The 22,928-nt window shown below is 42.9% G+C and overlaps 1 protein-coding gene across 1 annotated transcript in view; it reads left to right on the top strand.

Moving 5' to 3' along the window:
- Nucleotides 1-22,928, top strand: part of LAMB1 (laminin subunit beta 1) — an 83,381-nt gene that overhangs the window by 17,750 nt on the left and 42,703 nt on the right. Inside the window, exons 8-16 of the mRNA XM_022593003.3 lie at nt 1,769-1,971; nt 6,324-6,444; nt 7,949-8,137; nt 8,394-8,573; nt 8,711-8,823; nt 9,977-10,056; nt 19,780-19,915; nt 21,175-21,333; nt 22,649-22,776. Coding sequence (XP_022448711.1) covers nt 1,769-1,971; nt 6,324-6,444; nt 7,949-8,137; nt 8,394-8,573; nt 8,711-8,823; nt 9,977-10,056; nt 19,780-19,915; nt 21,175-21,333; nt 22,649-22,776 — 1,309 coding nt within the window. The remainder of the gene's footprint in view (nt 1-1,768; nt 1,972-6,323; nt 6,445-7,948; nt 8,138-8,393; nt 8,574-8,710; nt 8,824-9,976; nt 10,057-19,779; nt 19,916-21,174; nt 21,334-22,648; nt 22,777-22,928) is intronic.

Below are 22,928 nucleotides of genomic sequence, written 5' to 3'. Positions count from 1 at the left end.
GAGTGAGCTCTGGGAGGCCTGCCCTCCCCGCTCCCAAAATCCAGTTGCGAGAAATGTCCACACAGGCTCCATGACCAACACCTCCTGGGTCCGTAAAAGGACTCACGGTCTGTTCCTTTAGGGTGAAATTTGTGGGACTTGGAGAATGTGCTGCCATTATAATTCTATTGTCTTCGGCTGTTAAATGGCATCAGAAAACCTATTCCTATATTAAAGAAGCATCCACTGTAACAGATCATGCTTTGGATTTACTTTGTAATCAAGGGAACAATATCTCTTTACTTGTCCCTATTGTTGAGGCCTCCGAAGCTCACTTCAAAAGTGATTGTGCCTCTTAAAACAGCAGTAAACACGAGGCTTAGCTGTTGTTAAATATGGCAGGAGAAAGCGAGGGAGCTTATTTGCTCTGCTGAGGGCTTCCACAGAGATCACTCAAGGGCTTCTAAATACTCCAGCTGCTCTTCACGTTTGTTGTTTGGCCTCTTGTCAGTAGGCGCTTGTGCTCTTATTGTGCAGGAGGAAATGTTGGCATTCAGAAGTTCCGTTTGGTGAAGTAGTACCACAGCTTCTCTGTTTAGTTTTTGATTTTACAAAGAGCCTAAGTTGAATGCATGGACTCATGGGCTTTCTCTTTGAACCCACAGCTATTTCTATAGTCTTCATTGTAAGCTATGCATATATTATAAGTATTTAAAATTGTATCTGGGCTTTGAAAGTATCTGATGCATTGGGCCAATGCCCCGTTGTCCCGTGTTGTAAATTTTAAGAATCTATCAGCAGAAATGAAAGTAAAGCTTAGGAGCAATTTTAGGCTACAGAGCTAAAAGGGGAGGACAGGTGGGCTAATGAATCTTTTGGGGTCCACTTCAGCAAGAGCCCACTTAGTGATTCATGAAAACACTGATAGAGAAGATTGAATGACTCTTGGTTTATCAAGTTATTAGAGAATGTAATCGACAGCCCCGCTCCTGTAATAAGCATAGGCCTATAGACCCAGAAAAAGGAAGAAAAGATCAAATAAGAGACGTTGGTCTAGAAGTAACTTCTATTTAGGAAAGAATAATTTGCCTCAGCATCCCAGTACTAAGCTCCGTTATCTTCACGCCACTGTATTACATTGGTAATTATATTGGTAAACTGTAAAACTAAGACCCAGAAAGTTGTAGATTGTAACGGTGCTTCCAAACTTGGTTGAAAAGTCAGGCCCTGGATTGTGGTTATTCTATCATGTTAAGTCGATTTTAGTAACTTGGATTTCACCTAAATGGTGGGAAATTTCAGATAGCGTTTTGCTCTCCAAAGATAAACACATGTCTCTAATTGTCTTATAATGATAATTGGAGTGCTTTGATAAGCTCTTTCCCACCCGAATGGAATTTTCTGATTTTGAGACTAATTGCTGTGGGAACCAGATGGTATTGCAATAGTTTAGATTACTGTGTGTTCAGTGGCTTCCGGCAATCGTGCAACCGCATTTTTAAATTTCTCCGCCTCCACACTTCTTCCTGAGACATCAGTCTGCCAGCAAATCCATCACAGAACAGATGTTCTTGTTAAACTGATGAGAAGGGAATAACCTTTCTTCGAGAGACTGTCACATTATGTTAACCTTTATTATTACGTGCATCTAGATCATGCGGGGGGGGTAAGCTTAAGCCATTTTTATTTGTCATGCCTTTCTATAAAGAGAAAAAAACCAAGTTCTCTAATTGCAAAGGAAGCCTTGCTTCTTTGATCACACTTTTCATATTCTTGGTGACCTTCGTAGATCTCTTAAAAATCACCAACTTGAGAATCAAGTTTGTGAAACTACATACTTTGGGAGATAACCTTTTGGATTCCAGAATGGAAATCAGAGAAAAGTACTATTACGCGGTTTACGATATGGTGATTCGAGGAAACTGCTTCTGCTATGGCCACGCCAGCGAGTGTGCCCCGGTGGATGGATTCCATGCAGAAGGAGAAGGAATGGTAAGTACATGTTCCAGGCAGCTTCCTCCTTCGTTCGGGTGATTCTGAAAAGCAGATGAAAGCTAGTATTACCTTAAGCCTTTTTATTTGGGGTCTTATTTTTCCAGACCGCTATTTAGTCCTTTGTACCATTCCAGTGGTTGATTTTTTTTTTTTTTCCTTTCCTGTTTGCTGATTTTCGTGGACTATGAGAATGTAAAGAATACTCATTTCATAGACAGCGAATTTTTGGAAATTGTCCCTGTGGGCTGCTGCCACAGTAGATATTTTAGTCAGTAAGGATTAAAAAGTTTTCTACATGACAGTCACATCTTCCTTTACTTGAGGGAATATTAAAAACCACAAGCATTCCAGCCTGCATGCCAGAAGGCATAAATTGACCTCAGAGAACCTGGAAATTTGAACCTAGAACCACGGACACCCTTTAGGAGTCAAATGGACTTTGTTTCTTGATCTTCTAGTTTCATTCTTTTCCTACTTTTATGCTGTGTTTTCAAATTATGTAATTTTAAAAATAGGGGACTTGGGTAACTTGCCAAATGGGTAACGTTAGGTTATTTTACCAGTTTCTAAGTGAATTGTTGATTCTTGTTAGAAGAGACCAGAGTTTAACTAATTTGCCAAAGGGCCCTATGTAAGTACATGGCAGATGCGAGTTGAAATCTTGCTCTCCTGACTGCACCAGGACCTCCACTGGACTGTGGGCCTCGCTTCCTTTTTTTTTAATTAAATAAATTTTTTTTTTGAATTTTATTGTATTTATTTTTTTATACAGCAGGTTCTTATTAGTTATCCATTTTATACATATTAGTGTATACATGTCAATCCCAATCTCCCAATTCATCACACCACCAGCTCACCCCCCTGCCACTTTCTCCCCTTGGTGTCCATACATTTGTTCTCTACATCTGTGTCTCTATTTCTGACCTGCAAACCGGTTCATCTGTACCATTTTTCTAGGTTCCACATATATGCGTTAATATACGATATTTGTTTTTCTCTTTCTGATTTACTTCGCTCTGTATGACAGTCTCTAGATCCATCCATGTCTCTACAAATGACTCAATTTCGTTCCTTTTTATGGCTGAGTAATATTCCATTGTATGTATGTACCACATCTTCTTTATCCATTCGTCTGTCGATGGGCATTTACGTTGCTTCCATGACCTGGCTATTGTAAATAGTGCTGCAGTGAACATTGGGGTGCATGTGTCTTTCTGAATTATGGTTTTCTCTGGGTATATGCCCAGTCATGGGATTGCTGGGTCATATGGTAATTCTGTTTTTAGTTTTTTAAGGAACCTCCATACTGTTCTCCCTAGTGGCTGTATCCACTTACATTCCCACCAACAGTGCAAGAGGGTTCCCTTTCCTCCACACCCTCTCCATCATTTGTTGTTTGTAGATTTTCTGATGATGCCCATTCTAACTGGTGTGAGGTGATACCTCATTGTAGTTTTGATTTGCATTTCTCTAATGATTAGTGATGTTGAGCAGCTTTTCATGTGCTTCTTGGCCATCTGTATGCTTTGGAGAACTGTCTATTTAGGTTTTCTGCCCATTTTTTGATTGGCTTGTCTTTTACTATTGAGCTGCATGAGCTGTTTATATATTTTGGAGATTAATCCTTTGTCCGTTGATTCATTTGCAAATGTTTTCTCCCATTCTGAGGGTTGTCTTTTCATCTTGTTTGTAGTTTCCTTTGCTTTGCAAAAGCTTTTAAGTTTCATTAGGTCCCATTTGTTTATTTGTTTTTATTTCCATTACTCTAAGAGGTGGATCAAAAAAGATCTTGCTGTAATTTATGTCAAAGAGTGTTCTTCCTGTTTTCCTCTAAGAGTTTTAGAGTGTCCAGTGTTACATTTAGGTCTGTAATCCATTTTGAGTTTATTTTTGTGTATGATGTTAGGGAGTATTCTAATTTCATTCTTTTACATGTAGCTGTCCAGTTTTCCCAGCACCACTATTGAAGAGGCTGTCTTTTCTCCATTGTATATCCTTGCCTCCTTTATCATAGATTAGTTGACCATAGGTGCGTGGGTTTATCTCTGGGCTCTCTATCCTGTTGCATTGATCTGTATTTCTGTTTTTGTGCCAGTACCGTATTGTCTTGATTACTGTAGTTTTGTAGTATAGTCTGAAGTCAGAGAGCCTGATTCCTGCAGCTCCGTTTTTTTCCCTCAAGACTGCTTTGGCTATTCGGTGTCTTTTGTGTCTCCATACAAATTTTAAGATTCTTTGTTCTAGTTCCTTAAAAAATGCCATTGGTAATTTGATAGGGATTGCATTGAATCTGTAGATTGCTCTGGGTAGTAGAGTCATTTTCACAATATTGATTCTTCCAATCCAAGAACATGGTGTATCTCCCTATCTGTTGGTATTGTCTTTAATTTCTTTCATCAGTGTCTTACAGTTTTCTGCGTATAGGTCTTTTGTCTCCCTAGGTAGGTTTATTCCTAGGTATTTTATTCTTTTTGTTGCAGTGGTAAATGACAGTGTTTCCTTAATTTCTGTTTCAGATTTTTCATCATTAGTATATAGGAATGCAAGAGATTTCTGTGCGTTAATTTTGTATCCTGCAACTTTACCAAATTCATTGATTAGCTCTAGTAGTTTTCTGGTGGCATCTTTAGGATTCTCTATGTATAGTATCATGTCATCTGCAAACAGTGACAATTTTACTTCTTCTTTTCCAATTTGTATTCCTTTTATTTTTCTTCTCTGATTGCCGTGGCTAGGACTTCCAAAACTATGTTGAATAATAGTGGTGAGCATGGACATCCTTGTCTTGTTCCTGATCTTAGAAGAAATGCTTTCAGTTTTTCACCACTGAGAATGATGTTTGCTGTGGTTTTGTCGTATATGGCCTTTATTATGTTGAGGTAGGTTCCCTCTATGCCCACTTTCTGGAGAGTTTTTATCATAAATGGGTGTTGAATTTTGTCAAAAGCTTTTTCTGCATCTATTTATCATATGGTTTTTATTCTTCAATTTGTTAGTATGGTGTGTCACATTGACTTATTTGCATATATTGAAGAATCCTTGCATCCCTGGGATAAATCCCACTTGACTCTGCACCGGGGCCTCCACTGGGCTGTGGGCCTTGCTTCTTGACGAAAGGTGTGCCTTGCTTAGTTGATGTTGGCCTTTCCAAAAATTGTTAGTCCTCATCTAAGAAAGTGAAGGTGCAGGACTGACTTGTATTCAACAGTCTAAACTTCTGACTTCCCTTTACTCTATTTAGAACCTTTATTGCACAGATAAAGTTGAATTTTTAACAGAGCCTGAAGGGAGAATATGTCCTTCTAATCTTTTTGCTCCATCTTTCAGAGAGTGCCAGGTAGATGATATTTACTTCTCAGAGTAACAGATCCTGTGTGTAGCTAACCTCATGTAGTCATGTCACTACCATGCGTCTCACAGTATGTTGTACTGTTGATTCAGATGCCATAGGGTCCTATGGTATGGGCTTTGGGACTGGTTTTAAGTCTATGTAAAACGACTTTATAATGGGAGGAATTTAGTCTTCTGCTAACTGCACTCTTGTCAAGGTGGGTTCAGGGTGGACCTGTCTGTCCTGTTTCTGAATTCCATCCTGTAGAAACTAGTGTTACGGTGAGGGATCCGTGAACGTGCATATTTGCTCGACGGAAAGAATTGATTTATCATTTATGTGCCTCAGGGGCTCAAGCGTGACTGGTGGTGTGGTGTAAAAGAGCACATCGTGGTCCCTTCCTGAAGCGAAATAATCTGTATCTTTTTCTGGCATTTTATATTTCTTTCCTTAAAAATGTAAATGTGGTAACTGATTAATTCTTAAAATCTCATTTTGGGTTGAAAAAACATTTTTAAGTGCTGAGCCGGAAGTCAAAAACCAAACAAAGCAAGCAGAGAAAACCTGTCTTTTGTATGGCATGGGGTAAAGCTTGTAGTAAATTGAGTTGGTTCCCGGTGGTGTGTACACATTTAGTTCTCCATTATAACTTTTGTTGATTTCTATTATAATAGATTTTTTTAAAGTGTTAAGTAACAGTTTGTTTTTTAAAAAAAATTTTAAGTGACTAATTTTGTTCTTCTGTGTTTTCCTCATCAATACTTCAATAAGAATATTTATCGAGTACCCATTATATAGCAGGAACTGTTCCTAGAGTTGGGAATTACGGCCATCAATAAGACAGGACTCACCGGGGGGGGGGGGAAGGGACAAAATAAAAACAAAGAAACCCTCATTGTGGTGCGCTACAGATGAGGATCAGTATCCGAAGGGGTTGATATTTTCCATTGATTGTGGGAAAGGTCTGGCCGTTAGTGTATCTCTTCCTTTGCTTTTTACTGGTTTTGTAACTTTCAAGGTTCACGGACACTGCATGTGCAGGCATAACACCAAGGGCCTAAACTGTGAACAGTGCATGGATTTCTACCATGATTTACCTTGGAGACCCGCCGAAGGTCGAAACAGCAATGCCTGTAAAAGTAAGTCTCAGGCAAAGGGACGTTCTGAATCAATTCAGAGCCCGGTATCCATTTTTGGAGTAGAGATGCTGTAACAGTACACTGGTCTGCAAAAGGAAGAAAAGTTACTACCCTTTTCCCAGCCCTCACCCTGATAATCCTAGGAAGCCACTATCCAGTCTGTTAAATTAATCAATTAGTATTTGAGCAGCACCTATGTGTTTGGCAGATTTAGTAGAAGACAGAGATGCCATCCCTGACATTGTACCTGTTTTTAAGGCAAGATGACCATGAGCGAACAGTGAATGAAAACAGCCGTGTGGTGGATCAATAGGTCTAAAAGAGATGGAGTATTTGTCAGCCTTGTTTCTGTGCCAGCCCAGCTGCAGCCTGTGGCATCTTTCCATCCACCCATCCCTCCCGGTGCTATTCTCTGGGCAGAGGGGTAGTTTGAAACACCACCACCCTGCCCCCCCCCCCCCCACACACAGTGATTCTGATAGACTATCATCCCTGCGAGGCGTGCTGTCTCTGCCCCCACTGAGGACTGTTCTAGGAGCTCAGAAAACAGCGAGGGCTGGAGTGGTCAAGGTTTTGTTAGTAAGGACGACCAGCTGGCCCTTAACAAATAGCTAGGATTGTTTAGGTAAAGAGAAGAAAGCGCAGGGGGGCGGGGAGGGGGGAGGTGGAAGGGAGTTCAGATAAGGAGAACACAAAACACAAGGCTCTAAGGGCATTCTCACACCAGGGTTTAATTCATGATTCTGGGCTTTAATTAAACCAACGTATCCAGGGCACGACGACACAGTCCCTCCCTACAGGACGGATAAGGCCAGTATGTAGAGCCCCGTGAGGGCCCCAGTGACAGAAGCTTTGCTGTGAGAAGACAAGGGTCGTCGATGGGGGTTGTTGAGCGTGAGAGAGTGATGGTTAAAGGTGGGTTGGACCAAGAGGACTCCGCCGAATGGGCTAGAGGAGGGACAGAATGACCCAAGAAGGCTGGCTGGATGGCTGTTAAGGGTCTGATTAACAGAACCTGGCCCGGTGTGGTGGTGGGAATGACGAACAAGGGAATCCGGCCTTCATACCACGTTCCTCAAAGCCGGCAGCCCAGACAGTCTTCCCCAGGAACATACCGCCTAGAAAACCCTCTGGAGGGACGTATTCCCGTCCCAACCCTGAGCATGGCCCAAGCGCTTTTCCATGCAGTGCAGCCTTCCTGTGAGTGAGCCTCCAAGGGGACTTCCCCCAGCACTTTTCAACTTTTTATAGCCCATTCTCTTCCAAAGAGGGCAAGTGAGGTTATTTCATAAAGGTCACACTCGGAAGGTTTCCAGCATGGCTTAGGATTTAAACTGATGTCGTAAGCAGATGTGTCCTTTTCACCGCCAGCGCCTTCTTGTTAATTGCCATTTCGCCTGAACTTCGTCCCCAGTTTCCAAAATGAGCTTCCTTCCCACCAACCCCATCCTCCCCCGGTAAGTAGATTGAAAAGGCTTTTCCTGCCGTCGGTCTTGTCTCGCAGAATGTAACTGCAACGAACATTCCAGCTCTTGCCACTTCGACATGGCGGTCTACTTGGCCACTGGCAACGTCAGCGGAGGGGTGTGTGATGAGTGTCAGCACAACACGATGGGGCGCAACTGTGAGCAGTGCAAACCGTTTTACTACCAGCACCCGGAGAGAGACATCCGGGATCCTAATCTCTGTGAACGTATGTGGGGAGAGGTCACGAGGGGGGACCTGTTTAGGTCAGCTTTCAGCTTGAATAGTCTGGTGGTCACGGTCCTTCTCTTGGGACTCAGACCCAGCCTTACTTTAGCTGCGGTACAGGATGCCGGGGGTAGAATTTACTTAGTAGTCCAGGCTTTTTGAGTCTATTTTTGTGACATTTGGAGGGATGAAGGGAATACGTGTATTTCTACATAAACACACACATTGTGTTACCTCATGCTTCTGATTCTTCTTAGAATGTACCTGTGACCCAGCTGGTTCTCAGAACAAGGGAGTCTGTGACAGTTACACGGATTTTTCTGCCGGTCTCATTGCTGGTCAGTGTCGGTGTAAATTACACGTGGAAGGAGAACATTGTGATATCTGCAAAGAAGGCTTCTATGGTTTAAGCACTGAAGATCCATTTGGTTGTAAATGTAAGTATATGTGTTCAAAAAGTTTGGGAGTTCTCATGTGCACGTAATTCCCGTTTTACTTTGCAATTCTTAATCCATTCGACTACTACAGACTCACTTGGTTTGTGTTTCTTTACTTCATTTTATCTTTAATGAAGCTTGTACTTGCAGTCCTCTGGGAACGATTCCTGGCAGGAATCCTTGTGATTCTGAGACTGGTTACTGCTACTGTAAGCGTCTGGTGACAGGACAGCATTGTGACCAGTGTCTGGTAGGTAAATCGTAATTACATGGGATGGGTGGTTTGTGAATATGACATTTCAATAGAGAACGATTTTCACAGTTGTAGGTTCTACCATCACGCTTTTATGTAAATATTAATATTAAAAGACACGAGTAGACCATTCACAAAAGAGGAATTACTAATTTTGACAAGATATTCACCATCGCCGTTAGAGTTGCGGAATAAAACCACAGTGAAGTACCATCTTTACAGACAAAATTAACAAAAGTTTTTTAAAAAAATAGGAATGCTGACTGTTAAGTGAGGACATAGTGAGGGCCAGGTACTCGTGTGCTACTGATGGAAATACAGACTGGTTCATACTTTGTGAAAAGTGTTTTGCGGATGTGTATCCATAGGCTGTAGAAATGTGCATCCCCTTTGACCCAGTAATCCCACTTCTGGGAATCTATCCTAATGAAATAATCAGAAAGTTGGACAAAGATGTATTCACCAGAAGACTCATTGCATCTTTTATTAATCATAACAAAAATAACTTGGAAGCAACAGTAGGGAAAATAGTTAAAATAAATTTGGGTGTTTCTATGCAGTGTGATATTTGGTTGCCATTGAAAATGATGATAACGTGAGGAAATGCTTATGCTGGTGTAAAAAATATACATAAAAGAACACAGGATGTGAGTAGTATCTTGACTAGGGAAAAAGTTCAACAAGAAAAACAAAATCTGGAAGGAAATAGACCAAAAAGTTGACTGTAGTGATTATGGGTAGAGTAATTATGAGTGTAATTTTTTTAAATTATATTTTATATCTTTTAAAACATTTTTGTGATTGCTTTCATATTACTGTCTCACTGCCAGAGTAATTCCAATGAAGAAAATTGGCATGTTTGCTGCTAGCTCATGTTAATTCTTGGATGAAGGCTATTTGCAGGGCAAAGAAACTGCTGTGATCTGGGGTTACCATGTGGGTATGTGCAACCCTCTCTGACCCCAGTGACCCACAGCTTGGGTTCTTTATGCTAGAATACTCCTACTCACACCTATTGTAGGCTTTCTCCTTCCACGGTGCAGATAAACGTTTGGTGGAACGTCCAAAACACGCCATAACTTGTGTCTTGCTGAGTCTATTGTGTAATTACAGGAACCCCCCTTCAGATGTTTAATCTTTTGTTCTGCAGCCAGAGCACTGGGGCTTAAGCAACGACTTGGATGGATGTCGACCTTGTGACTGTGACCTTGGGGGAGCCTTAAACAATAGGTGAGAGTGGAGCTGCTCTGACACTCTTGCGCTCAGTCACCCCTAGGGTCCTTGCGACCTCTAGGACGAGGGTGACTTTCGGTGTCTCCTAAGAAGATAGGCAGAGTGCATTCACCTTTGCTTTGAATGCCTGATAATCATTTTTACCTGCGCTCTCAAAGTTTTCAAAGGTTTGTTCATTCCAAGAGTTAGCTTTGAAGCCTTCTCTAGTCTTTATGTTTCTTGGGTTTTTTATTTTGTTTTTTCATGTTTCTTTAGTTTTTGTCTCTTTTTTTTAATTGAAGTATAGTTGAGTTACAATATTGTGTTATTTTCAGGTGTTCAGCACAATGATTCAGTTATATATGTATATATTCAGTTATATATGTGTATATTCAGTTGTATATATATGTTCTTCAGATTCTCTTCCCTTATAGTTTATCATAAAATATTGAGTATAGTTCCATGTGTTATATAGTTGGTCCTTGTTGGTTATTGTCTCTTGGTTTTTAATAGTGTTATTTGTTTTGTATTTTACTTTTCAGTATTTTTTAAATTATGGAAACAGTGTATGCCCGTGGTTTTAAAAAAAAAAAATTCAAACAGTTCAGACAGGTATACTGCCTTTTTTCCCCACCAAGTTCCATTGCCTTGAAGTGCCACCGTTAAGTTTCTTGTGTCTCTCTAGAAATTAATAATAGTGCTCAAAATACCTGTAAAAATGACAGTTTTTTTTTCTTCCTCTCATTTCTTTTGAAATCATCTTAGGTGTTACTTTTTAAACAAGACAAGTACAAAGGAATATAGTCCATGATTTCCTACTTAGCTTAACAGACATTTTTTATAAATCAAAGTAATGTGTGTATGTACATTACTCTGCAACTGGTTTTTTTAATCTAGAGGTTTTTCTTGTATCAGCATCTATTCATCTACCTCTTTTTGTGTGTTCCATCATGTGATAGTGCCATAACTTATTGATTTCCGTTTTTTGGGTTTTTTCTTTTCAAAAAGTTTGCAGTGAATATCCTTATTGGTAATCTCGATGAACGTTTGTAGACATATCTATAGATTGGGCTCCCAGTGATGGAAGTGCCAAGTCAAAGTACATGTGCATTTTCTATTTTACTAGAGGATGTCAGATGGTTCTCCAGACATATGGTGCTAGTCTGTTTTCCTCCCAACCAGTTACAAAGTACCTTCTTCCCCAATCCCCCACCAGCAGCTGGTATCATCAAAACTTTTATTTTTACCAGTTTAAAAGATGGAAAATGCAGTCCCATTTTCATTTGTGTAAAGGCTCTTCACTTTATTCTTCACTATTTCATTTTTTCCAGCTTGCGGGTACATTAATGAAAATTACATACAATAATTTTAGTGACTTAATTAAATATGTTGGTATTCCTTGAATTGGTGAGACATGACCCTCTCCTCAAAATGATCAAAGTACACATTTCGGCAAGATGTTCAGTTTGTGGGAGTTGGATTAATTACCTTTGAGTCGTCTCTGTGTGCTACTGGATGAGATTCAGAACATCTGGTAAAAATAGCATAAGTGACTGTTGGGAGGGTAGACAGATGTTTCCTTGTGGCCCAGGATCTTCCCCGGGAGAACGTGCTGAATTCGAGTAAGCCTCATGGGTTCAAAAACCGACTCTCTTACAGGAAGATTTCCCAACACTGTAGTAGTCTGCTTGGGCAGGAATTAGATTTTAGGCAGCAAGAACATGTTCTTTTTGGCCTCCGTATTTGGGTTTGTTCTGTTCCAGATCGTGCAGTAAACTTGGGACAGCATGTCGCCTCCGGAACTCCAGGGTGAATGCCTGTTCTTAGAAAACCTCCAGAGGGGAGGATGCAAGGATAGCTCCATAAAGGAGGAAAGCAAGACCAACTGCTCTCTCTGCTGATGAAATCATTTCCCTGACTTCCCTTGGTGACCCCCAGAACACAAGCTGATGGTTCCTTTAGTAACTGACTCCTCAATTCAAAGCTCTGGGCACTCCGAAAATGCTTCTCGATTAGAGGAAAGTGGCATACGTAACTCTCCAGATTATGTCCTAAACTCAGGAATGTCCTGTGTTCCTTTACACTAAGCGGTTGTTTTGTTGCTTACGCTCCCTTACTCTCTCTCGCTCGTCCACACGTGCTTCCTGTCTCTAAATGCACCCACGCACAGCCCCTGGCCTGCCCCTAATCTCTCCTGCAGAAAATGTGCAAAAACCAGAATGTGCTAGTCTAGAGAGTTTGTGAAACAAAACATTTTAGTGAAGCTTTTTTTTTTTCAATTTTGATTGGAGTAGAGCTGCTTTACAATGTTTTGTTAGTTTCTGCTGTACAGCAAAGTGAATCAGTTATACATGTATACGTATATCCTTTAGTGAAGATTTTAAAGTGGGTAATTTGTTCTTTCTAGCATGATGGATGAAATAGATGCCTTATCTTTTGGCATCATTGGTGGGGGAAGAAAAACTTTCAAGATGCCTCTAGTCTTGTGACTCTTCAGTATTTTATAGTCATCCTTTTCAAGGTTGTTTTTCCCCACAGGACTTTAAGAGCCCCAAAGAGGTGACAGAGGCTGTGTCTTCTAAAGCACCAGTTCTTCTAGAATGCTTGGTGCATAACAGATGCTCAGGATCATACTTGCCGAATGATTGATTTGTCGCAGACAGTCATAAATATCTTCCACCTGACAGTATTATTGTACTTTGCTTTGCCTCAGACACATGTTGAATAAATGTTGACTGAGTAAAAGAATTTGAGAAACAAAAGATTTTTATGATACAAAAATTAAACATGCCCCCCTCGGGAGAGGCAGTCTCTAAATCAATCCCAAAACATTCCTTATTTACTTTGGCTAGGGCTAGATTAAGTGTAAAGTCATTAAGTGGAAAAAGTTTTTAAATGTTTTGTTTAATGAGCTGAGTGGCTTTTGGTAGAACAATTAAAGTGTGTAATCCATGCCTGTTATATTGACAGCTAGTCTGAACTTCGGAATATTTTAAAGTAAGACCTAATTGATTTAAATAATGTGACTCAAACCAGGTTAATAACGTTTTGCCTAGTAGATAACCTGCCTTTTTTTTTTTAATTATTTATTTTGGCACATTGGGTCTTAGTTGCGGCATGCGAGATCTTCGTTGAGGCAAGCGGGATCTTTTGTTGAGGCGCCCGGGGTTCTCTCTAGTTGTGGCGTGCGGGTTTTCTCTTCTCTGGTTGTGGCACGCGGGTTCCAGAATGCTTGGGCTCTGTAGTGTGCGGCACGCAGGCTCTCTAGTTCAGGTGTGCGAGCTCAGTAGTTGTGGTCATGGCATGTGGGATCTTAGTTCTCCGACCAGGGACCAAACCCGCATCCCCTGCGTTGCAAGGCGTTTACCGCTGGACCAGTGGGGAAGTCCCCTAACCTGCTTTAATGAATAAATAAGAGTGGTTGCTAAGTAAATGCTGCTTGCAACTGTTTAAAACGTTGAAAAATAGAAGCAGTCTGATAGCATCCTTCAAAATTATTTCATCAGTTAAATTTAGGACTTTGCTATCTGGCTTGAAGCCCACCACTTTCTTCTGAGACTTTGCTATCTGGCTTGAAGCCCACCACTTTCTTCTGAAGATCTCTCCCTTCTCCTTCTTAGACTGAAGGCCCCAATCCTCCCTTAACGTGAGGACACATTGCTTCTGCATCTTTGTTAGCACTTACTCTGCTTTGTGGTATAGCTGTTTGTCTTTGAAAGGTCTGTTTGGACAGGGATTTTGTCTTAGCTGTTTTTGCATATTCTTTTGTCCCCAGCCCATTGATAGGTGCTCAGTAAATGAGCTGAAATTTATTGTACTTCGAAACCAGAGCAGAAGTTAATAGATATTTTCATCAATGTATGGGATAACTGTGGTGTATCTTAACTCGTTGTTAATTGCTATGGCAGCTGGACATAAAGAGATTATCGAACATAGCTCCTACCCTTTAAGAACCTATTCTAGTTGTAGGGGAATTGGCGGTGGAGGTTGGGTAGAGGGGTGGTGGAAAAGCTGCTCTGGATAGAAGGGATGGTGCTGACTGCTCATCACTGGGGAACCAGCTCTTATTTGTAATCAGTATTTTGGAGGAGATTTCAGCGTTGAACAGAGTAGTGGTCCTTATGAATGATGATTTTTATCCTTTAATGTTCTTCTTTTGCTTTATTTCTTAGTAGTAAAGTTGAGATTGTACAGTATTCTCCCTGCTCATCACTGTTTAAATGAAAGGGTTTTCCTTCCAAGAGTTGCCAGTTGCTACATTTATGAGAAATCTGTGTTTTTGAGAAACGATCTTTTTATAAAATTTATTTTATTGACGTATAGTTGATTTACAATGTTGTATTTCTGCTGTACAGCAAAGTGATTCAGTTATACATTTCTATACGTTCTTTTTCATGTTCTTTTCCATTATGGTTTATCACAGGAGATTGAATATAATTCCCTGTGCTATACAGTAAAACATTGTTGTTTATCCATCCTGTACATAATAGTTTGCATCTGCTCAACCTAAACTTCTAATCCATCACTCCCCCCCCCCACCCGCCCCCCGGCAACCACAAGTCTGTTCTCTGTCTGTGTGTCTGTTTCTGTTTTGTAGATAAGTTTATTTGCGTAATATTTTAGATTCCACATATAAGTGACATCATATGATTTTTGTCTTTCTCTGTCTGACTTACTTCACTTAGTATGATAATCTCTAGGTCCATCCATGTTGCTGCAGATGGCATTATTTCATTCTTTTTTTATGGCTGAGTAGTATTCCACTGTGTATATAGGTACCACATCTTCTTTATTCATTCATCTGCCAATGGACATTTAGGTTGTTTCCATGTCTTGGCTATTGTAAATAGTGCTGCTGTGAACGTGGGGGTGCATGTATCTTTTCTTTTGTTTTCTTTTTAAGAATCAATTTTATTTTTTGGCTGCGTTGGGTCTGTGTTGCTGCATGCGGGCTTTCTCTAGTTGTGACGAGCAGGGGCTACTCTTTGTTGTGGTGCGCGGGCTTCCCACTGCGGTGGCTTCTCTTGTTGTGGAGCACGGGCTCTAGGCGTGCGGGCTTCAGTAGTTGTGGCTCGCGGGCTCTAGAGCACAGGCTCAGTAGTTGTGGCACACAGGCTTAGCTGCTCCGCGGCATGTGGAATCTTCCCGGACCAGGGATCGAACTCGTGTTTCCTGCATTGGCAGGCGGATTCTTTACCACTGCATCGCCAGGGAAGTCCACATGTATCTTTTCGAATTATGGTTTTCTCTGGATATACGCCCAGGAGTGGGATTGCTTGATCATATGGCAAACTCTACTTTTAGTTTTTTAAGGAACCTCCATACTTTTCTCCATAGTGGCTGCACCAACTTACATTCCCACCAACAGTGTAGGAGGGTTCCCTTTTGAGAAATAATCTTGGCCTTTACCCTTTGAGGAAAAAAATAGGGCCTGTGTTAGGTTTCTGTTGCTGCCATAACAAATTACCACCACTTAGTGGCCTAAAACAACATAAATTTATTATCTTACAGTCCTGTATGTCAGACACGGTCTCGGGGACTAAAATCAAGGTGTCGGTAGGGCCACGTTTCCACCTGAAGGTTCTGAGGAGACTTTTTCCTGCTCATTCTTGCTGTTGGCAGATTTCGGTTCGTTTGGTCGTAGGATGCAGTTCCCATTTTCCTGCTGGCTGTCAGCTGAGGGCTGTTCCCAGCTTCTAGAAGCTGCCCACGTTCCTTGCCTCTTTCTTTCACCTTCACAACCAACAACGGTGGGTCAGATCATCCTCGTGCCACAGCTCTGACCCACTCCTCTGCTTTCCTCTGCTGCTTCTAAAAATTCATGTGATTTGCTTGGGCCCACCTGGGTAACCGAGGATAATCCCCCATCTCAAGGTCCTTAACCTTGATCTCATTAGGAAAGTCCTTTGTGCCACATGAGGTAACATATCCACAGATTCCAGGGCTGAGGATGTGGACATCTTTGGGAGTCATTATTCTGCCTGCCACGGGCCCTGATATATTGTGTTTTATGTCTTTATTCTACCTAACTGATCCAATGAATTGCATCTGTATCTAGTTACAGGGAAATTGGTGGGGGGAACATACAGCGTTGTCAGCTGTACCATTTCTATCTGGTGTCCCCTCATCTCCTCAGTCAGGTGAGCAGTGTCTTCCTCTCACCTGCCGTTCTTTGCTCTTAGCTCTGTGTGGGCACTGCCTGCATTTTGATTGGTTGTACTGGTCAGTTGCTTTATTGTTTATCCCCCTTGGTTAGATTGGAAGTGCTTTAGGGCAGGAACTATATTTTTCTCCCATTTTTCTTTCTCCATATCATTTCACTGGAAATATTGGACTTAACAAGGAAGGTAGGATTGGTTCAGAAGAGAGTTGACAGGGACTTCCCTGGCGGTCCAGTGGTTAAAACTCTGCACTTCCACTGCTGGGGTCACAGGTTCGATCCCTGGTTGGGGAACTAAGATCCCGCATGCCGCGAGGTGCAGCCAAAAAAAGAAATAAAGAGCTGACATGGACTGAAATGGGAGAGTCTGGACACCAGGAAGCACAGCTGCCAAGGCTAATATCTGCTCAGTAAATATTTGTGGAAGAGTATGAGTGTGGCTCAGCTAAAGCCAAGGGTGGACACCCAAAAGAGAAGCAGTTGTTTTCAGAGGAGGGGCTATAGAGGCTGCGGGAAACCAGGCAGAGGCTTCGTGACTTGACAGAAGAAGAAACAATTGTGGGTTTTGGGGAAGGCGGGGCTTTGGGAAGGTTGGTTTGGCCGTGGAGCTGGATGATCTGGGCAGCAGGGAGAGAGAGGAACTGGAGAGATCAGCTCGGGAGGTGTAGAACGATGACACATGGGAGTAGGGTAGCCGCAGTGACAATGAGAGGAAAAAGCCGAGTCGAGAACCGTCTTGAAATAACACGTGTTATATTGAGGATAAAGGGAAGGTTACGTCTCACCTACATCAGAGGAATTTTTTTTTAATTGAAGTATAGTTGATTTACAATGTGTTTTATATATACACACACACACACACACACACACACACATTCTTTATATTCTTTTCTGTCATGGTTTATCACAGGAGATTGCATGGAGTTCCCTGTACTCTACAGCAGGACCTGTTTATCCATTCTCTATATAATAGTTTGCATCTGCTAATGCCAACCTCCCAATCCATCCCTTCCCCCTCTCCCCCTTGGCAAGCACAGGTCTGTTCTACATCAGAGTAATTTTAAATCTGCTGACGGAAATAGCAGAGCTGAAGATAAGTCTGTGTGAGGTGGCGAACAGTTTGGGACAGGATGAATTAGAGGTGATGGCTGGGCAAACCATGGAAATATCCCATTCACGGCTGGAGGGGTACAACCAGAGCACAGTCGTGAGTCAGAAGTAAGAGCTGTAGGTGAGGGCCACCTGCATGGAGGCAGGTAAAGCCCCAAGAACGAGTTCACCAAAGGAGCGGGTGTTGAATGGGGGCCACGCCTATGGGTGACAAGCGTTCAAGTGTGTGGACACAGGCGTGTGGCGGTGGAGCTGACATAAGGGGAATTCCCTGCGCAGGGTCAGGTCCTCGTGAGTTGTTTTTTCTTTCCAACTGTGCTGCGGGTAAAAGCCTCTTGGGAGTCTGCCCGCTGTCTCTATCCTTGCCTTCCTTGGCTTGTTCTCTAGTAATGGATGGCATGGGGAAGAATCTGGGTGTTTTCTTCTTTGGTGGCTCACGTTTGAGACATCTGTTCCCTCAGTAAACATCTGCTGGGGAGGAAAGGGATTTTCTTTTGTCCCTGTGATGTCATGTGTGACGCCTGAATTTTGGGAAATGGCTTTTGGTGGATTAGCCTGAAAGAGGTCTAGGTCCTAATTGGAACAAGCTTGCCTCCTCTGGGAATTGTCTACAGGATGTCGAGTGTGTTCTTACCCCTGTAGGATAAAAACTATTTACATGACATAAAGGAAGATTTCAGCTGGACCATGACAGGGCTGTTTGGGGTGTTTTTAATAAAGCTCTGAGTGTTCAGTCTTCCTGTGAGTTGTAACTTGCCTTAGATATTTGGTTTAAAATGAACTTTGGGATGAGAAAAAAAAAAACCTCTGGGAATAGGTTTAAAGTAACAATTCCAAATCACATCTTGACTTTAATGAAGTAAAAATGGATGCATGTAATTCAGGGCTTTTTCTTTTTTGTTGTTGAAGTATAGTTGATTTACAATGTTTCAGGTGTAGAGCAAAGTTGTCAATAATCGTCCAACAAGAGAGGAAGTCATCAATGTCTTAACAATAAAGATAGCAAACAACTGAGGCCTCAGAAGGCACCATTTGAGAGGAGGAGAGGGAGGGAACCACACAAGCCTTCATGAAGGGATGACAGTTGAAAAATCAGGATTTGAAGACCCAGCGCGTCAACTTTAATGCACACCTACTTTGTGATCAGCTTAGTTGTTGATGTGTCGCGTATATCATTTCTCTTGCAAGGAGGCGGTGGCACGACGGAGAAGGTGGTTCCTTCTGTGGGTTGGGGAGTGATGGTCAGGAAACACCACAGCGGGAGGGATTTGTGAGCTGAATCTTGAAAGAACAGTGGGTAGATCTTTGCTGGGTAAATAAGGGATCAGGGCATTCCAGGCTGCAGGAGCAACACAAGCAAAGGCAAGGGGTCATGAGTCCCCCAGTGCATTGGAAAAACTCTTAAGTAGTTCAGTGTGGTTGGAGAGGCGAGGGCAGAGGCGAGGCTAGGAAGGTAGGGAAGCTGGTGGGGGCCTGGTGCGCCTCCCCAAGGCCATCGTGCCTGGAAGTGATGTGGTTAATGCATCTCATAAACGTCATTCAGGTAGCTCTGGGGGGAGGTGGAAGTTCAGGTTGAGAAGTTGGAAGATTGGCAATAAGGATACCAATTAGAGGACTGTAACTGCTTTTACTGTGAGCGAGAGAGAGAAGAAAGGCATAGCCTAGTCAGTGCAAAGCGGGGAGAGGATACACAAGATGCTAGGAGGGGGCTTCCCTGGTGGCGCAGTGGTTGAGAGTCCGCCTGCCGATGCAGGGGACAGGGGTTCGTGCCCCGGTCCGGGAAGATCCCACATGCCGCGGAGCAGCTGGGCCCGTGAGCCATGGCCGCTGAGCCTGTGCGTCCGGAGCCTGTGCTCCACAACGGGACAGGCCACAACAGTGAGAGGCCCGTGTACCGCAAAAAAAAAAAAAAAGATGCTAGGAGGGGAAATAACCAAATTTGGTTCCTGATGGGCTATGAAGAAGGGATCTAGAGAAGAATTTCTGGGTTCTGATGTGGTCGACTCTGGGTGGTGGAGTCTTCTCCCCAGCAGAGAACATGGGAGGGATTGGGTGCTGCTTTCTGGGATCTCTGATTAGCCTCTGGGACAGCTAAGTTGGGGCTGTCCTTCTGGGAGCTGGATATTTAGATGTGAGGCCCAGGAAAAGGGGTTGCATTTGCAAAAGATATATCAACGCAAGAACCTATGTGATAACTACAGAAAACCTTAACGTGGCACAGATGGGGCATAGTCAAGAGAGCAAGGGAGATAAAACCGAAAGACCAGGTCACTGAGAGCTTTCAACCTCAGGAGACTGGGATTAATTTGTAGGCGATGTTTCCTTCCATGTACTTATTTTTTGAAGGAAGTAAGAAAACCCTACCTGAATATTTCACCCCACTTACTATTTAATGGCAAACATGGATCTGCTTCCAGTGGGTTCATTATGAACGTGGTGAGCCCAACTGACCAGCCCTCCTTCCTTTCCAGTTGCTCTGCAGAGTCAGGCCAGTGCGTCTGCCAACCCCACATGATCGGACGCCAGTGCAACGGAGTGGAATCTGGTTACTACTTCCCCACCTTGGATCACTACATCTACGAAGCAGAAGAAGCCAACTTGGGGCCTGTAAGTAGGGGGGTGCTGGCCAGCTGGGTAAAGCAGAGTATGGGGGGCGGGCAGTAATGGCAATACACATTTTGTAAAGAGACCAAGTAAGAAGCATCTCGTCAGTGAGCACAAAATAAGGGCCAGGAGCAGGCCTTCTTGAGAACAGTCGTATTTAAAGTGTAAGTAAATCCGTAACGCAGAAGGAGACTTTGGAACTTTCACTAGTAAGGCTCTTGGTGTTTTCAGGCAGGTGGGTTGTTGGTTTTTTTTTCTTTTTCCATTGTTTTCCCTACTGGTTAGCGCCAGAGTTAGCTGGTATAGTAAATATTCAGAGAGGATATTGCTTCAGTTTTCTAATGCTGTGTAACAAGCCGTGCCAAAAGTTAGCGGCTTCAAATATATGTCTGGCACTTCAGCTGGGACGGCGGAAACAGCTGGAGGCCAGCTGGGTGCTGTTCTCCAAGCAGCTGTCTTGAGCTTCCTCACAGCATGGAGGTGTCTGGACAGTGAGAATTCTTACCTGGCATCTGGAGGAGGAAACAGAACCTGCCAGGTCTCTCAAGTGCCAGAATGTCATTTTCTCACACTTCGCTGGTCACAAGGCACAAGGCCAGACCAGATTCGAGGGCAGGGGAACATAGGTTCCACCTCATGATGGGTAAGGCCGCACACACATACATTACAGGGAATGAAAGACTTCACCTCTGGAGGTAGCTAATCACAGTTACTGTGTATGTAATCCTGTGAACAAACTCAATTGCACACTTGAGTTAAGCAACTCAAACTGATCCATTGTCAGCCTTGCGATCAGAATTCACTCATCGGTAGTGAACATTCATGGTCGTAACAAGTTTCCTCACTTGTACGTGGCGCCTGAAACAAATACCAATGAGAATGACAGAAATACATCCTCTAGATATCGGGCTAGCCTTGTGGAAATCTGGGACATACCTGGTCACTCCTAGGCTTGCTAGTAACAGCATTTGGGATGTTCTCTTTCCTTCCGTCGTGCTCATTTTCCTGGTTATATCATGAGAAGATATATCCTAAGCCTTAAGCCCATCTCCAATGTCCCAAGACTACCTCAACCTAAAAACTGAAAAGAAACCAATTACCTGTTTATAAAGCGAAAAATGATACAGTCTACTGGAAAATTTGACTGCAAAAAATGGGTTTAGTATCTACAGTTTTGGACCTTTGGGTGACTCCAGATTTCTTTGACTGTTACCTTGAATTCCATCTCAAGTAAAGCATCAGTCCTGTCCCCTTGTCCTCAGGGGGTCAGCATAGTGGAGCGGCAGTATATCCAGGACCGTATTCCTTCCTGGACTGGAGCAGGCTTCGTCCGAGTGCCTGAAGGGGCTTATTTGGAGTTCTTCATCGACAACATACCATATTCTATGGAGTATGACATCCTAATTCGCTATGAGCCACAGGTAACCCCTTGGTAGACTAATGCGGGGGGGTTATTGGTAGAAAAATCTTTCTTCTAATGGACGCTATGTGCTTGTGAATTGTGGAGGGCGCATTGTAATAGAGGGAACTCTCTCTGACTTTGTCTGCTCCTTGGAAGTAAAAATGTACATTTTTCTTCAGTTTCGCAAACATGTAGTGATCTCCTTGTTAGGCACTTAGCCTTGCTGAGAACTGAGGTGGTGATGAGAATGTGCCAGGTTCTCTCCTTGCCTCGATGGCCTGCCCTGCCCAGGGATGGACACATGTCCCTAACTGCCATCAAAGGTGGGAAGTCTAAGAGCAGAGACACAAACAGTGCTGCAAGGTGAGAGGTTCATACCAGCCGGACTGGCCAGGGGCTGCCGAAATGTTTACTAAAGAGTCAGTTGGAGGCCTTAAAACAGAGGTGGAATTTTGCCACAAGAGGAAGTAAGGAATAGCGTAAGCAGTGGAGAAGGGGGTGTTTTGAGCATCCTTCCACATAGCCAGGCAAGGGATATGGCTGGAGATGCTGTTAGGAGAAATGCTGGGATCAGTAAATGAACTTGGACTCTATACTAACAGGAAGCTGTCAAAGGGTTTTGGGCAAGGAATTGTCATTATCTAAGCTGTGGGGTTTTGGGTTTTTCTTTTTTTATCTTCTTTTTTGCTTTTAAGTCAGAGAAAGACGAATATCATATATCACTTACATGTGGAATCTAAAATACGATAGAAATGAACTTATCTACAAAACAGAAGTAGACTCACAGACACAGAAAACAAATTTACGGTTACCGAAAGGGAAAGTGGGGGAGGGATGCATTAGGAGTTTGGGATTAATGGATGCACACTACTGTATATAAAATAGATAACCAACAAGGACCTCCTGTATAGCGCAGGGAACTATATTCAGTATCTTGTAATAACCTATAACGGAAAAGAATCTGAAGAAGAATAGACAGATACCTATGTATAACTGAATCACTTCACTGTACACCTGAAACTAACACAACGTTGTAAGTCAACTCTACTCCAATAAAAGATAATAATAATAAGCTGTGTTTTAAGGTGGATGAAAAGGGACGTTGGGAGAGGCAGGGAGAGCAGTGGGAGGCTGTTTCAGTGTCCACGTGGGAAGGGGCTCGGGCTGGAACTGGGGTAATAGCCGAGGGAATGGTCAAGAGAGAAGGGAAACGCAAGCGAGTGTTTCCCATTTAAACTTGGCAAAAGATGGATGGATGGTTGGATCCATCCAAACAGACAGGCAGCAGTGGGCCAGCTCGGTTGGTCTTTCCGATCATCTGTTTCTTACTGTAGCTCCCCGACCACTGGGAGAAAGCTGTCATCACAGTGCAGCGACCTGGGAAGATTCCACCCAGCAGCCGATGTGGAAACACTGTTCCTGATGATGACAACCAGGTGGTGTCCCTATCGCCTGGCTCCAGGTCAGTGTGACAATGGTTTGCAGCTCAACAGAACCAGCATGCAAATTAATTCTTTTTCTCATGTCTCGCCTGGTGAGTTGCACAGTTACCATTTTGGGGCCATGAGCCAAACATGGACTGTTCCTTCCTTTGGGATGATCTACGTGGAGCTT

Source organism: Delphinapterus leucas, chromosome 9 (genome assembly GCF_059928025.1).
Source record: "Delphinapterus leucas isolate spDelLeu-1000000601 "Yukka" chromosome 9, BTC_Dleu_Yukka2, whole genome shotgun sequence".
NCBI classification, from domain to species: domain Eukaryota; kingdom Metazoa; phylum Chordata; class Mammalia; order Artiodactyla; family Monodontidae; genus Delphinapterus; species Delphinapterus leucas.
This window is presented reverse-complemented; position numbering and strand designations above follow the sequence as displayed.